General features: G+C 36.4%; 1 protein-coding gene across 1 annotated transcript; it reads left to right on the plus strand.

Annotated features, from left to right (window-relative positions):
* Positions 1 to 10,930: 10,930 nt before the first annotated feature.
* On the plus strand, positions 10,931 to 11,945 carry mrps17 (mitochondrial ribosomal protein S17). The gene is made up of 3 exons (XM_051877611.1): positions 10,931 to 11,056; positions 11,218 to 11,362; positions 11,592 to 11,945. The coding sequence occupies exons 2-3, from the start codon at positions 11,240 to 11,242 to the stop codon at positions 11,883 to 11,885; spliced, it is 417 nt and encodes a 138-aa protein (XP_051733571.1). The 5' UTR covers positions 10,931 to 11,056; positions 11,218 to 11,239; the 3' UTR covers positions 11,886 to 11,945.
* Positions 11,946 to 12,311: the final 366 nt, after the last annotated feature.

Here is a 12,311-nt window from a genome sequence, read left to right on the forward strand (position 1 = left end):
GTTGTTGAGTAATAAATCATCTCCACGTCGCTTTTACAACATTTCAAATCCTCGTTTTCACCATCTTTGAACAGCCATTATTGATACTTGTTTTATTACAAGCTCTGTCACGTTCTCTTTTTCACTTTGTTTTTAAAAACAGGTGATTCCCAGGAGGTTCAAGATTTTGCATGCTCCATGTCAACCTTTCTTACTCGTTGCCATAGCCGTAACAACTCTATTTGCAGATATGATGAAACACAGGCGAGTGGAAAACAAAGACTTAGAGTTGTCGGAAGCTTAGTGATGGTGACGTTGAGGTCATGTGACTGTGGTGTGATTCGGTTATAGCCTACATTTAGCTTCTGACTACTGCTGATTGTGTTTACACTACAAAATTCACAAAAGTTGTGTTCATTTATGAAGATTATCACGATGAGCAAAACATGAAAGAATCATAAATTTATGTTGACCAAAGAGCTCATTTTCTGCAAAAATCCAAAAGCCTATGGAAAACTCCTATTGAGTTTTTGTCGAGGGAACCAGGGTGATGTTAACTTCTGGGTTGGCCTAAAAAAACATGTCATTACTGCAGGACTCTATTAATAGATTTTCTAAATTAACAAGTTTATAGGTCAAAGTTCAAGGTCAATGTTTATACTTTGTTTATACAAAATCTATCATTACAGAAAAAAATATAGAACATATTCAAAGCCTCCTCCAAACCAGCAATATATTTTATTAAAGTATGGCAATAAAGGATGAAGTCATCCATGTTCAATGGCATCTAAATAGATGCTGCAATGGCATCCATGTTAAGTAATTCAGCTCTGGTCTGGCAATGGTCGGATCATTCAATACACCTTATCTAAATGTCTGTCTCATTCACTTACTGCTACTCACGGCATTGTACTATTTACTTAAAAAACTATGAAGGGAAGAAAAGCATGACTATTAAGGCACATCTATCCATGTTCCCATGGGAAGTTCTGGTATTTATGAAGAGAATAAAAAAAAATTACATTTTCTGAGGATAATTTGAGTGGTGTTTACCAGTGGAAAACTGGGTGTTCTGAATAGGGATCCAGAGATATTATGGCGGATACTGTCACAATCATGTTCTGTTTAGTTTCATTGCCACGTTCTTTTTTCACATGAATCGGCAAAAACGCTGCATTATGCTTCCAGGCCAGTAGTTGGCAATGTCACTTTGTAAAGAAACAGTACGTGGCTATAGACTGAACAAATATGCATCCGCATGATTTCACAGCTTTCACAAATTCGTATTTTTGTAGTTTACATAGAAACGAAAACAGTATCGTTTTCAATAATTTGGACTTTACAGTTTACATTTTCAGGCCCCCGTTGTTGTGTGAATGAACAGATTACTGTTAGAGAACTTAGAGAACTTAGAGAACTAAGTCCTCAGTTTTTTTCAGTTGATTGTTTTACATTAAAGTATATGGTAGTGTTATATCTGGTAGTGTTCATTAAAAGTAATTCTTGATCGTTAATTCTGTGTCATGCATCATATTTGAATTCTACTACAGCTCACCGTTACAGATACCAATAAGCCAATAATTATTTTTATTTTAGCTTATAATAAATTAATCAGTGGTCAACAAACAGATAGTCCCGCCCCAAACTCACACCATTGTTTGAGTCAATTGCTTTGTCGGGCTAGACTGGATGCTTAAACAATTTATCGATGTCATCTATAGTAGCAATGACATCAGTTTGCATGATAATGACAATGCCAAGCTGCACAAGCTAAGCAGGCCATGACTTAATGTTTAGAGAAAGAATAAGACAAGGTCAAACCCGGCAATTCAGTGCAGGAGAAGAAAATCATTGCCAACAGAGTTTCAGATAAACAAAAGTCTAATATGTTTTCAATTTACATAGGATAAACTAAAAGAATACTACGTTGGATACTGGCACTCTTGATCTCTTGCGGAGGGTTTACTGTTATGCGTCAGAGTAGACGCCACACTTTTTGTCACTCCATGTTTACAGCATGACAGGTTCTGTTTGCAGAAGGTGCTGTGAATGGCAGAATTGAAATGTTGTGTTTACGTAAACAGCATGAAAAGAGTTGGACCGGGCCATACGTCTGCTTCCATACAGATGCCGAGACAGGCTTTCTGGGATATGTCCTCACAATACGCCTCATTGCTGGCCAGCTAGTTGAGTCTGTTTGTCTTGTGTGTGTGTGTGAGTGTGCGTGTATTTTGCTTTATTGCTGTTCTCTTTTCCCCAAGGATACCAAGACCATGAGCTTCATTCTTGGCAGATTTTTCCCACATGCGACGGCCAACTGTGCATTATTATATATTTTTAAATGCCGTGCATTCTTCAAACGTATTTAGGGTGTTCTGCATATTGTGCATACTGCATGAAAATAGCAGGTGTTGTTGTCGCAGGTGTGGTATAAGAGTCAAACTTTTACGGGCCGTGACCTGCACGGTGATTCAAGTGGGCAAAAATATTATTACAGTAATTAACAAATGACTTTCCTCTGCTAGTCTGACGGTATTTCCATAGTGATCTCATGTTTGTTTTCAAGGGACACTGACATCAGCTTGCAACAGACATTACACTGGAGCATCTGCCATAAAAATCCACAAGCCATTTATCAGCATAATGAAAAGCTGAATCATTGAAGCAATGAAGCAATGAGGAAAGGCTATTAGAAATACATTTGTCCTGTGTGAACAGATTTGTAGAAACATGGTTGTAACATGGTTTAGAAACTCTAAACAATTAAAGACAAATAATTTGAATAGTCTTTCAGCTGTAGCCTTATGAATCATTTAACCCTATAAAGCCTACTGTATTTCATACACAAATTTCTAAGGCTTCTAAATTATCAAAATTATCAAAACTTTCCTGAAACACAATCTACTTTTTGAAAGTGATCGAGTTTCTTCAGAAAATTTGGACTAAACCGTTCAATTCATATGGATTAGTTTTATGATCTCTTTATGAACTTTTTGAAGCGTCAAAGTGGTAGTTGCGTAGCTGTCAATGGAGGGACAGAAATCATTCTGATTTTATTAAAAAGATATTTATTTGTGTTCCGAAGATGAACGAAAGTCTTACGGGTTTGGAACAACATGAAGGTGAGTAATTGATGACAGAATTTTCATTTTTTTTTTAATTAACCCTTTAAGGTTGGTTCAGTGAATGCATGTGCAGTCCTAAGCGCGCAGCTCAGGACCATAGATATGTATACGTAGATCTGCCATCTTGGAATGGTCAGTGTTTCATCCCTCACAGTAAAAATCAATGAGTTTTCCAAGATGCTACAACATTGTGCAGACTCTGGTTGTAAAAACCACTGAGATTTAAATTCCTAAAGAAATGGGATAACCTTTCACAGGTGAGAATGTGTTGGTTTGTGTTTTTATATGTATTAACTCAATATTAAACTATACAAACAATGGTAACTTTTTAATGTTGTGTTAGCTAATGTCTTCGTCTTGTATTGTGTTAGTTTAGCAACATCATCTGCTGAAGTCTTTCAGATACACATGCATATAACTAAGTTTGCAAACACAGTCAACTTGCACTCGCAAGTTCACGGACTGGCTTTGACCTTTCAAATATGGCGGATGGCTTACGTATAGTGGCCCATTGCACTTTCTCCCTTCATATTAATATGAGTAAACTGTCATTATATGTTTAACCTCACCACATGATATCTTACAGCCTGAAGTAACCTTGCCAATAGAACAGCCCTTATGAAAATTAACCATGGTAAAGTAAAAATGTAGTAACCATGTTTTTTTTTTGGCAGACTGATTACCATTTGTATAGCCACAGTTTTACTACAAATATCATGGTTAAACTATGGTTAGTGTAGCAAAACCATTGTTAATTTGTGGTTACCATGGTTTAACTACAATAGCCTTTTTTTTTTTTTTTTTTGAATTAAAAATTTCATTCATTTCGTTCATTTTCGTAAGGGAGGTCAAATTATCTGATATTTTGAGAGTCTTATAGACCCTAAAACATAGTCATTAAAGTCTGAAAATTTCTGAATGATGGTCACATCAAATCATTTTGATGGACAGCCGCTTCCTTCCACCGTAGAAAAATAAAGCCAAAATATGAAACGGCCTTTGCCGACTATGTCATTCGGAGCCAGAGTCTGCGCAGTAGTGATCCTGATGTGGAGTCACGGTATCAAGGTCCCATCCACACTCCCGCTCCCACAGACTCAATTGCAAGCACGGCTGTCAATCATGACGTTACACCCTGTTTTTATAGCATCAAATAACCAGTGTTGTGGTAACACACTACAAGTCATGCGAGTTACATAATCAGATTACTTCTCCCAAGTAACTAGTAAAGTAACACATTACTTTTAAATTTACACCAAAATATCTGAGTGAATTTTTCAAATAAGTAATGCAAGTTACTTTGATTTCCCATTGATTATTGACTGACAGCTCTCCTGTCCCCATGTTGAGAGAAATCGTGAGTAAATGCTGAGGCGTGCGTACACATGATGGTTATTGTAGTTGTGAATTTACTCATCTCACTTGCACAAAAACAGATTCAGTATTTCTCAAAATGAAAATAAACAATGAAATGCAAACTCAGGATATTACACAAACCTGAACTAATTAAATGTGTTAAATAACACAAATATACTTTATGTATTTAATCTTACTTTATTAACCAATGTATTTGCTGCTGACCTTCGATGATCCAATTCAACCATACTAATAAGCAAAAATGACTTTAAATGAACATCACATTTGTGTTACATTTTTTGTTTTTATTTGTTGAAGAGTGCTGAACTTTCTTGTCTGAGTTGTGCCCTTTACTGTACAGGCCTGAATTTGCATTTCCTTCAGCCTGAGGATTATTTATTTCACTTATGGTGTGAAAGGGCCTTTACTTATAAAAAATAGCCAAAACTTTTTTATTAAAAAAAAAACAAGCAAGCCCAGCCCAAATGAGAAAAAGTAACGCAAAAGTAACGTAACACATTACTTTCCATAAAAAGTAACTAGGAAATGCAATTAGTTACTTTTTTAGGGAGTAATCGAATATTGTAATGCCTTACTTTTAAAAGTAACTTTCCCCAACACTGCAAGTAACTAACTAAAACCAAACTTACTGGAAAAATGAACACTTCAACATACGTCTGCATCATAAGAATAAAAACAAATAATAATAATAAAATAAAATAAAAATATGTGCACCGATAAATCATTTATATTATATATTGCAATATCCCATAAAAAAATAAGAACTGTCAATTTTAATTGACCCAATTAACAAAAACTCACACTTGCATGAAAAACACAACAATAATTCATGAGCACAAATATAATGAACTGCTGTCTTTTTCTCTCAACCATGTTCCATGTAACCGCTCTGACGCCAACCTCATCCAATAACATTAAACAAACAGCCTGTGCAAAACAGGAATACAGAGACAGCGATCTCGTTCATCACTCAAGTGTGTTTAAATTTGCTTTTCATTTCTTCAGGGAAAAAATATTCATAAGTCACATTCGAATCTCCAGAGAAAATAAACTGGGCCGTGTGAGTCATTGCCTCTTTCACACTAGCATGTATGTTAACAGTGCGGGTTGTTTCCTGTGATTCTGACCTCTCCCTTCCTCCTGTCCATTGCTGCCTTCTTCTCTGCTGCTGCTCTCCAATCAGCCTCACTATTGCTGTCAGAAGAACACTGAACTAGAGTGAAGGCTACACAGAAGAGCAGTGACTCAGAGAAAAAAAAAAAAAACATTAAGCAGAAGCAGAGATGATGGAGAGACGTTAAAGATTGCTGATGACAAAGTGACACTGTATTTACAGAATGCTTCATGGCTTTTTGGAAATCAGTGTTGACTGGCACTGCTACCACTTATAGACATACTATGGGCTTTCATCTGCTTGACATTAAATAAATGTGTTGTGTCTGCAGAGTACGTTTGTTTAAATCTATAATGTCTGAAATGGAACAGACTGGTCAGCCAGTATATTGACTGATATATTACATGTTCCTGATGTGCAAGTGCATTGCAGACGGATGGTGTGCAAGCTGTCCACTAAAACTCCCATTGCACTGCCTTAAATGGGAATCGCATAGAAACAAGCCATGTTTTCTGTGTGGTTCTGATTAATACCAGATTCGACTGCGCTGGCCCTCATCCAGTTCCCACCCAGGGACAAGCCGATTTCTTTTTCTTACACTGTCGAACACACATTAGAGTATGCCATGATCTGTTCCCCTATTTTAGACACATCTTTCTTCTTTTATAAATGCCTTTTCTCTGAGTCTTGATACAATGCCAGTTGGAACAACAGGCCAAATAGTTCAAATGGGAGTTGGATCACTATACACTGAGCACTTTGCTGCAATAAACTTGGCTGTGTCCAAGGCAAACTTAATGGGGGGGTTTACAAATGCAGTCTTTAGTTTGTAAAAGGTGACGTTACTATTATACACAAATCAGATCATGATGGAAGGTGTGAGCATAAAAAAATGGCATTGCTTTGTATTGTATTTTGTGTAATAATAATAATAATAATAAAGTGTTGTTATATGGTATATTATTATTAGATATATTAATATAATATATTAAATAATTGTATTTTTGTACATTCTTAAATATATTCAAACTATATATTATTTAACGTTACAATTATCAAAAACAAGAAAATAAATGTTTTACATGATGCATTTGTTTATTATGTAACATTGCACTTAAATTCTATAGCCTATTATTACATTTTCTAATTATTTAAAATTAACTCTTTCACACATAGAGGTCACTGCAGTGGACAGTTATTCAAAAAAGCATTATCTTGCATATGCATGGGTTTTGATGGAATAGGTACACATCAATCTCTACAGTAGACCCTAGTGCATCATCCTATACATGATTTTTTATTCCCCCTCCAAACCAAGATGGCCAATGGCAAGTCAGAAATGCCAAGTTGCTCCGGAATATCCATCCATTCCTTCTATCCTTCTATATTCACGATAAAACACGGCTATGACCGCATCACCCAATGGTTCTGTGTATCACTACACAACACCTTTAGCAACCACTCTTAGCAACGTAATGTTCTCAATTGATATTGTTCATTGAAGCTCACTGTATTATGTAGAAGAGTGTTGTGAGAAAAAGATCGAGTGAGCGAGTTTATTACCTGCATTCAGATTTAGCATGTTCCTTCAGGTCAGTCCTATGTTCATAATAAAAAATCTGTTTAAATGTCCTATGTATCATCTTGTTTTTTTAACATTTAAAGTCCCCCTGAAATCAAAATTTAAGTTTTTTAGCTTTTAGCATGAATATGTTAGCCTTAAGGTTATGAATAAGCTGGTGACTTCCAAAACAATGACAAAATTCGCATTTAGGAGAGCATTCAAAACTTACATTCTCTCACTTCCGCTAAAATGGATAATTTTCATGACATCACCGCAGACTTCAGCTTCTCATCAAATCTTCTGTCCAATCAAATGCTCTCTAGAATCTGAAGTCCCGCCCCCTCATACACTATAAACATGCTGAAGCTGCAGCTGAAATCGGTCATTTGTTCACACATTTACTAGTTTCTACATGGTGAATGGCACATATGGCACTATTTAGAGAATAGGGAACGATTCAGACAATGTAAATATGATTTCCATTGAAGTGAATGGAGTCCGTTTTCGCGTTAGTGTCACCGCTGCAGCGTGAGCACAGTCTGCTCCAGTCTAGAGACACGAGAGCACAGAGTGGATCATATGTGAGTTGGCACAGACCACAAAACGTTCGGACACATTTGAATTCTACAAACAATGCTATAATTTAAAGCAATATGGAGGAGAAACGGTTAGAGATTATGAGGAAAATTGGGTTTTATGAGCTAAACGGCTCTGGCCGAGCTGTGATCTAGGCAAAACGCTATTGGCTATTTTGAAAAAAAGGGGAGGAGCTTCTAGATATATCCTGCCCTGTCTACCTGTTTCATTGGAAATTATGTCAACACAGTGAATAAAAAAAATGTAACTTCTGTTGCTGTTCACGGTCAGGGACTATTTTTTCCGGCAGAAGGAAGGCTTTAAGAAAAAGTTTACTTCATGAAAGTTGCATTGATACATATTTCTGGCTTTAATATTTGTATTGTGTGGTAACCGTTTTATAAAAGCAATAAGGTACTCGAGGCTAGTGCTGTATCGTGAATAAGTCACGATACAGCACAGCCTCTCGTACCTTATTGCTTACAACATTTGACAAATACTTTATCTGTAATAGACAGAAAAGGATTCATTAGAAAAATGAGTGTTTGGGAAAAGATTGTCAAAAATATAATGATGATTATGATTATTATTGTCATTGTTATGTATACTGCGATATATACAGTGGGTACGGAAAGTATTCAGACCCCCTTAAATTTCTCACTCTTTGTTATATTGCAGCCATTTGCTAAAATCATTTAAGTTCATTTTTTTTTCCTCATTAATGTACACACAGCACCCCATATTGACAGAAAAACACAAAATTGTTGACATTTTTGCAGATTTATTAAAAAAGAAAAACTGAAATATCACATGGTTCTAAGTATTCAGACCCTTTGCTCAGTATTTAGTAGAAGCACCCTTTTGATCTAATACAGCCATGAATCTTTTTGGGAAAGATGCAACAAGTTTTTCACACCTGGATTTGGGGATCCTCTGCCATTCCTCCTTGCAGATCCTCTCCAGTTCTGTCAGGTTGGATGGTAAATGTTGGTGGACAGCCATTTTTAGGTCTCTCCAGAGATGCTCAATTGGGTTTAAGTCAGGGCTCTGGCTGGGCCATTCAAGAACAGTCACGGAGTTGTTGTGAAGCCCTTCCTTCGTTATTTTAGCTGTGTGCTTAGGGTCATTGTCTTGTTGGAAGGTAAACCTTCGGCCCAGTCTGAGGTCCTGAGCACTCTGGAGAAGGTTTTCGTCCAGGATATCCCTGTACTTGGTCGCGTTCATCTTTCCCTCGATTGCAACCAGTCGTCCTGTCCCTGCAGCTGAAAAACACCCCTACAGCATGATGCTGCCACCACCATGCTTCACTGTTGGGACTGTATTGGACAGGTGATGAGCAGTGCCTGGTTTTCTCCACACATACCGCTTAGAATTAAGGCCAAAAAGTTCTATCTTGGTCTCATCAGACCAGAGAATCTTATTTCTCACCATCTTGGAATCCTCCATGCGGGCTTTCATGTGTCTTGCACTGAGGAGAGGCTTCCGTCAGGCCACTCTGCCATAAAGCCCCGACTGGTGGAGGGCTGCAGTGATGGTTGACTTTCTACAACTTTCTCCCATCTCCCGACTGCATCTCTGGAGCTCAGCCACAGTGATCTTTGGGTTCTTCTTTACCTCTCTCACCAAGGCTCTTCTCCCCCGATAGCTCAGTTTGGCCGGACGGCCAGCTCTAGGAAGGGTTCTGGTCGTCCCAAACGTCTTCCATTTAAGGATTATGGAGGCCACTGTGCTCTTAGGAACCTTAAGTGCAGCAGAAATTCTTTTGTAACCTTGGCCAGATCTGTGCCTTGCCACAATTCTGTCTCTGAGCTCTTCAGGCAGTTCCTTTGACCTCATGATTCTCATTTTGCTCTGACATGCACTGTGAGCTGTAAGGTCTTATATAGACAGGTGTGTGGCTTTCCTAATCAAGTCCAATCAGTATAATCAAACACAGCTGGACTCAAATGAAGGTGTAGAACCATCTCAAGGATGATCAGAAGAAATGGACAGCACCTGAGTTAAATATATGAGTGTCACAGCAAAGGGTCTGAATACTTAGGACCATGTGATATTTCAGTTTTTCTTTTTTAATAAATCTGCAAAAATGTCAACAATTCTGTGTTTTTCTGTCAATATGGGGTGCTGTGTGTACATTAATGAGGAAAAAAATTAACTTAAATGATTTTAGCAAATGGCTGCAATATAACAAAGAGTGAAAAATTTAAGGGGGTCTGAATACTTTCCGTACCCACTGTACATATTATAAATAATATTTTACTATAAATTTTAATGTTCTCATTTTCCAGTTTCTTAAAATAATAAGAAAAATCATACGTTTCATTTGTATGCTTACAACATGACACTTCAAAGCTTGCTTTTTTAAAAATTATTATTATTATTTAATTAAACTTCAACCAAAGTAAATGTACAGTCAGAACTACAATATAATACATATAAACATAGAAAAACATACTGCCAGGGCTTATGCTAATAATTATGTAAATATATTGACGACTCACATATTATAGACAAAGTTTTAATGGCTTTCTTATTATGTGAAAGAAAAATAGTCCACTTTATTTTTATTTTTTTATTTTTTATTTATTTTATTAATGCCATAAACCAACAATACAATAAGATATATTCTTTCAATGTAAAAATACACAGCATCTAAAGTAAAATGAAATAACAATGCCAGAGGACAAGAACAAAATTATAACAAACAAAAGGAAAAGGGTGCTACTTTATACATCATATCTGCTTACAATGTTATAAGCTTGAATTGCCTTTTTACTTTTACAGTTACTCAAAACAGAACAATAATCATTTTTAAAGCAAAAAGCAAAAAAAAAAAAAAAAAAAAATTGGCTTGGAGTCAGACTATTTCATTTTATGAATGTGAAACTTTCCCATTAATATTAACAATTGTATGAAGTATGCCTTCTCTTTCTCAATCCCATGATCATTAAAGTGTATCATTATATCAAGTCCACTCAACTGCAATTCAATGTTCATTTTTTTCTTAATTAAATGCTCCACATCAATCCAAAATATTTTTGTATGTATGCAATGGAAAAATAAATGAAAAATAGTTTCCTTTTCACCTTTACAGAAATTACAAGAGTAATCAATATCTAATTTAAAACGTTCCAGCACATGTTTTACTGGGTATATTCTATGCATTATTTTAATAGAGACTTTTACTTTAAAAATAGTCCACTTTAAATCTTGCCTAGGTCCCTCCATATTACGTCATCAACATGAGCCACGAGTCTTGACATTCAGACGCATGCAGAATGTTTTCATGAGTTTTTGACCTTTACCTTTACAGTGAATCCGGTAAGCGTATTTTGTACACTTTTATTTTACATACACACAGAACGGCCTGTTATAGAAACTCGGCCTCAGTAAAAGAGATTTGTGCAAACCGGTTAGCTTAGAGCTAGCAGCTGATTCTTTGACTGCAAGTACGTTTAACGTGAACATTTACTACATTTCAGGGGACTGCAAACCTTATACGGCATGTCCGCGCGCCAAGCATCAGTCCATGCGAAATGGATCATTGGTCAAGTGATCGGAACCAAGATGAAGAAGACGGCAAAGGTTCGAGTTACCAGACTTGTGCTTGATCCATACCTGCTCAAGGTAAGACAGTTGATATTTTGCTATGAAATATACGTACGTGTGTGTGTGTGTGTATATATATAGAAATATATTATATATATATATATATATATATATATGACAAATAAAACCGCAGCAGTATCACTTATGTTTGTCTAAGTAAAATAATGACGCATTATTTTCAAATAAAATAGCCACATTTAGTTTGTAGCCAGAATGGTCCTGATGTATTCACTTGCTTCTTTACAAGTATTACAACAAGAGGAAGACCTACTTTGCCCATGATGCTTTGGAGCAGTGCACTGTTGGGGATGTTGTTTTGTTGAAGGCCTTGCCGGAGAAAAGATCCAAACATGTCAAACATGAACTCGCAGATATTGTGTATAAAGTTGGGCAAGTGGTGGACCCGCTCACTGGGAAAAGGGTTGCTGGGAAGCAGTATTTGGAGCCTCTTACGGAAAGCACAGAAGACGCAGAAGTATCTTTAACGGAAAAACTGGGGCAACTGAACATTATTGCCTCAGCACCCCCTTCACCCTCGTAGCGTTGTTTCTGTTTGATGCAAATGTCTTCTTGATTTTCACATAAAATATTATTAAACTCACTGCCTAGTATTTGCGTGGTCATTAACCTTACATAGAAATGCTTATGTTTGCTGTCTTTTTCACACAGACCGACAAATTAACAATACAATTCTGTACTATACTGTTATTAATATTATGAATATTAGTAGATTTAAATCACAATTCCTACATAACTATGGTTAATAAACTTTCCACTAGTTATTTTCTTTGGGAAGTTAAATGTGCCAGTGCCCTCTAGTGGAAGTAAAGACCAGTAATCAATTCCACACTAGTTTCTTGTCATTGGTGATGATGGGTCAGATCATGTTGTAAGGTCCAAAAATATCTAAAAAAAAAACCCCCCACATTTGTTTTATACCACATTTACATAAAAACATGTAACCTAG

Source organism: Ctenopharyngodon idella, chromosome 21 (genome assembly GCF_019924925.1).
Source record: "Ctenopharyngodon idella isolate HZGC_01 chromosome 21, HZGC01, whole genome shotgun sequence".
Classification (NCBI taxonomy): Eukaryota; Metazoa; Chordata; class Actinopteri; order Cypriniformes; family Xenocyprididae; genus Ctenopharyngodon; species Ctenopharyngodon idella.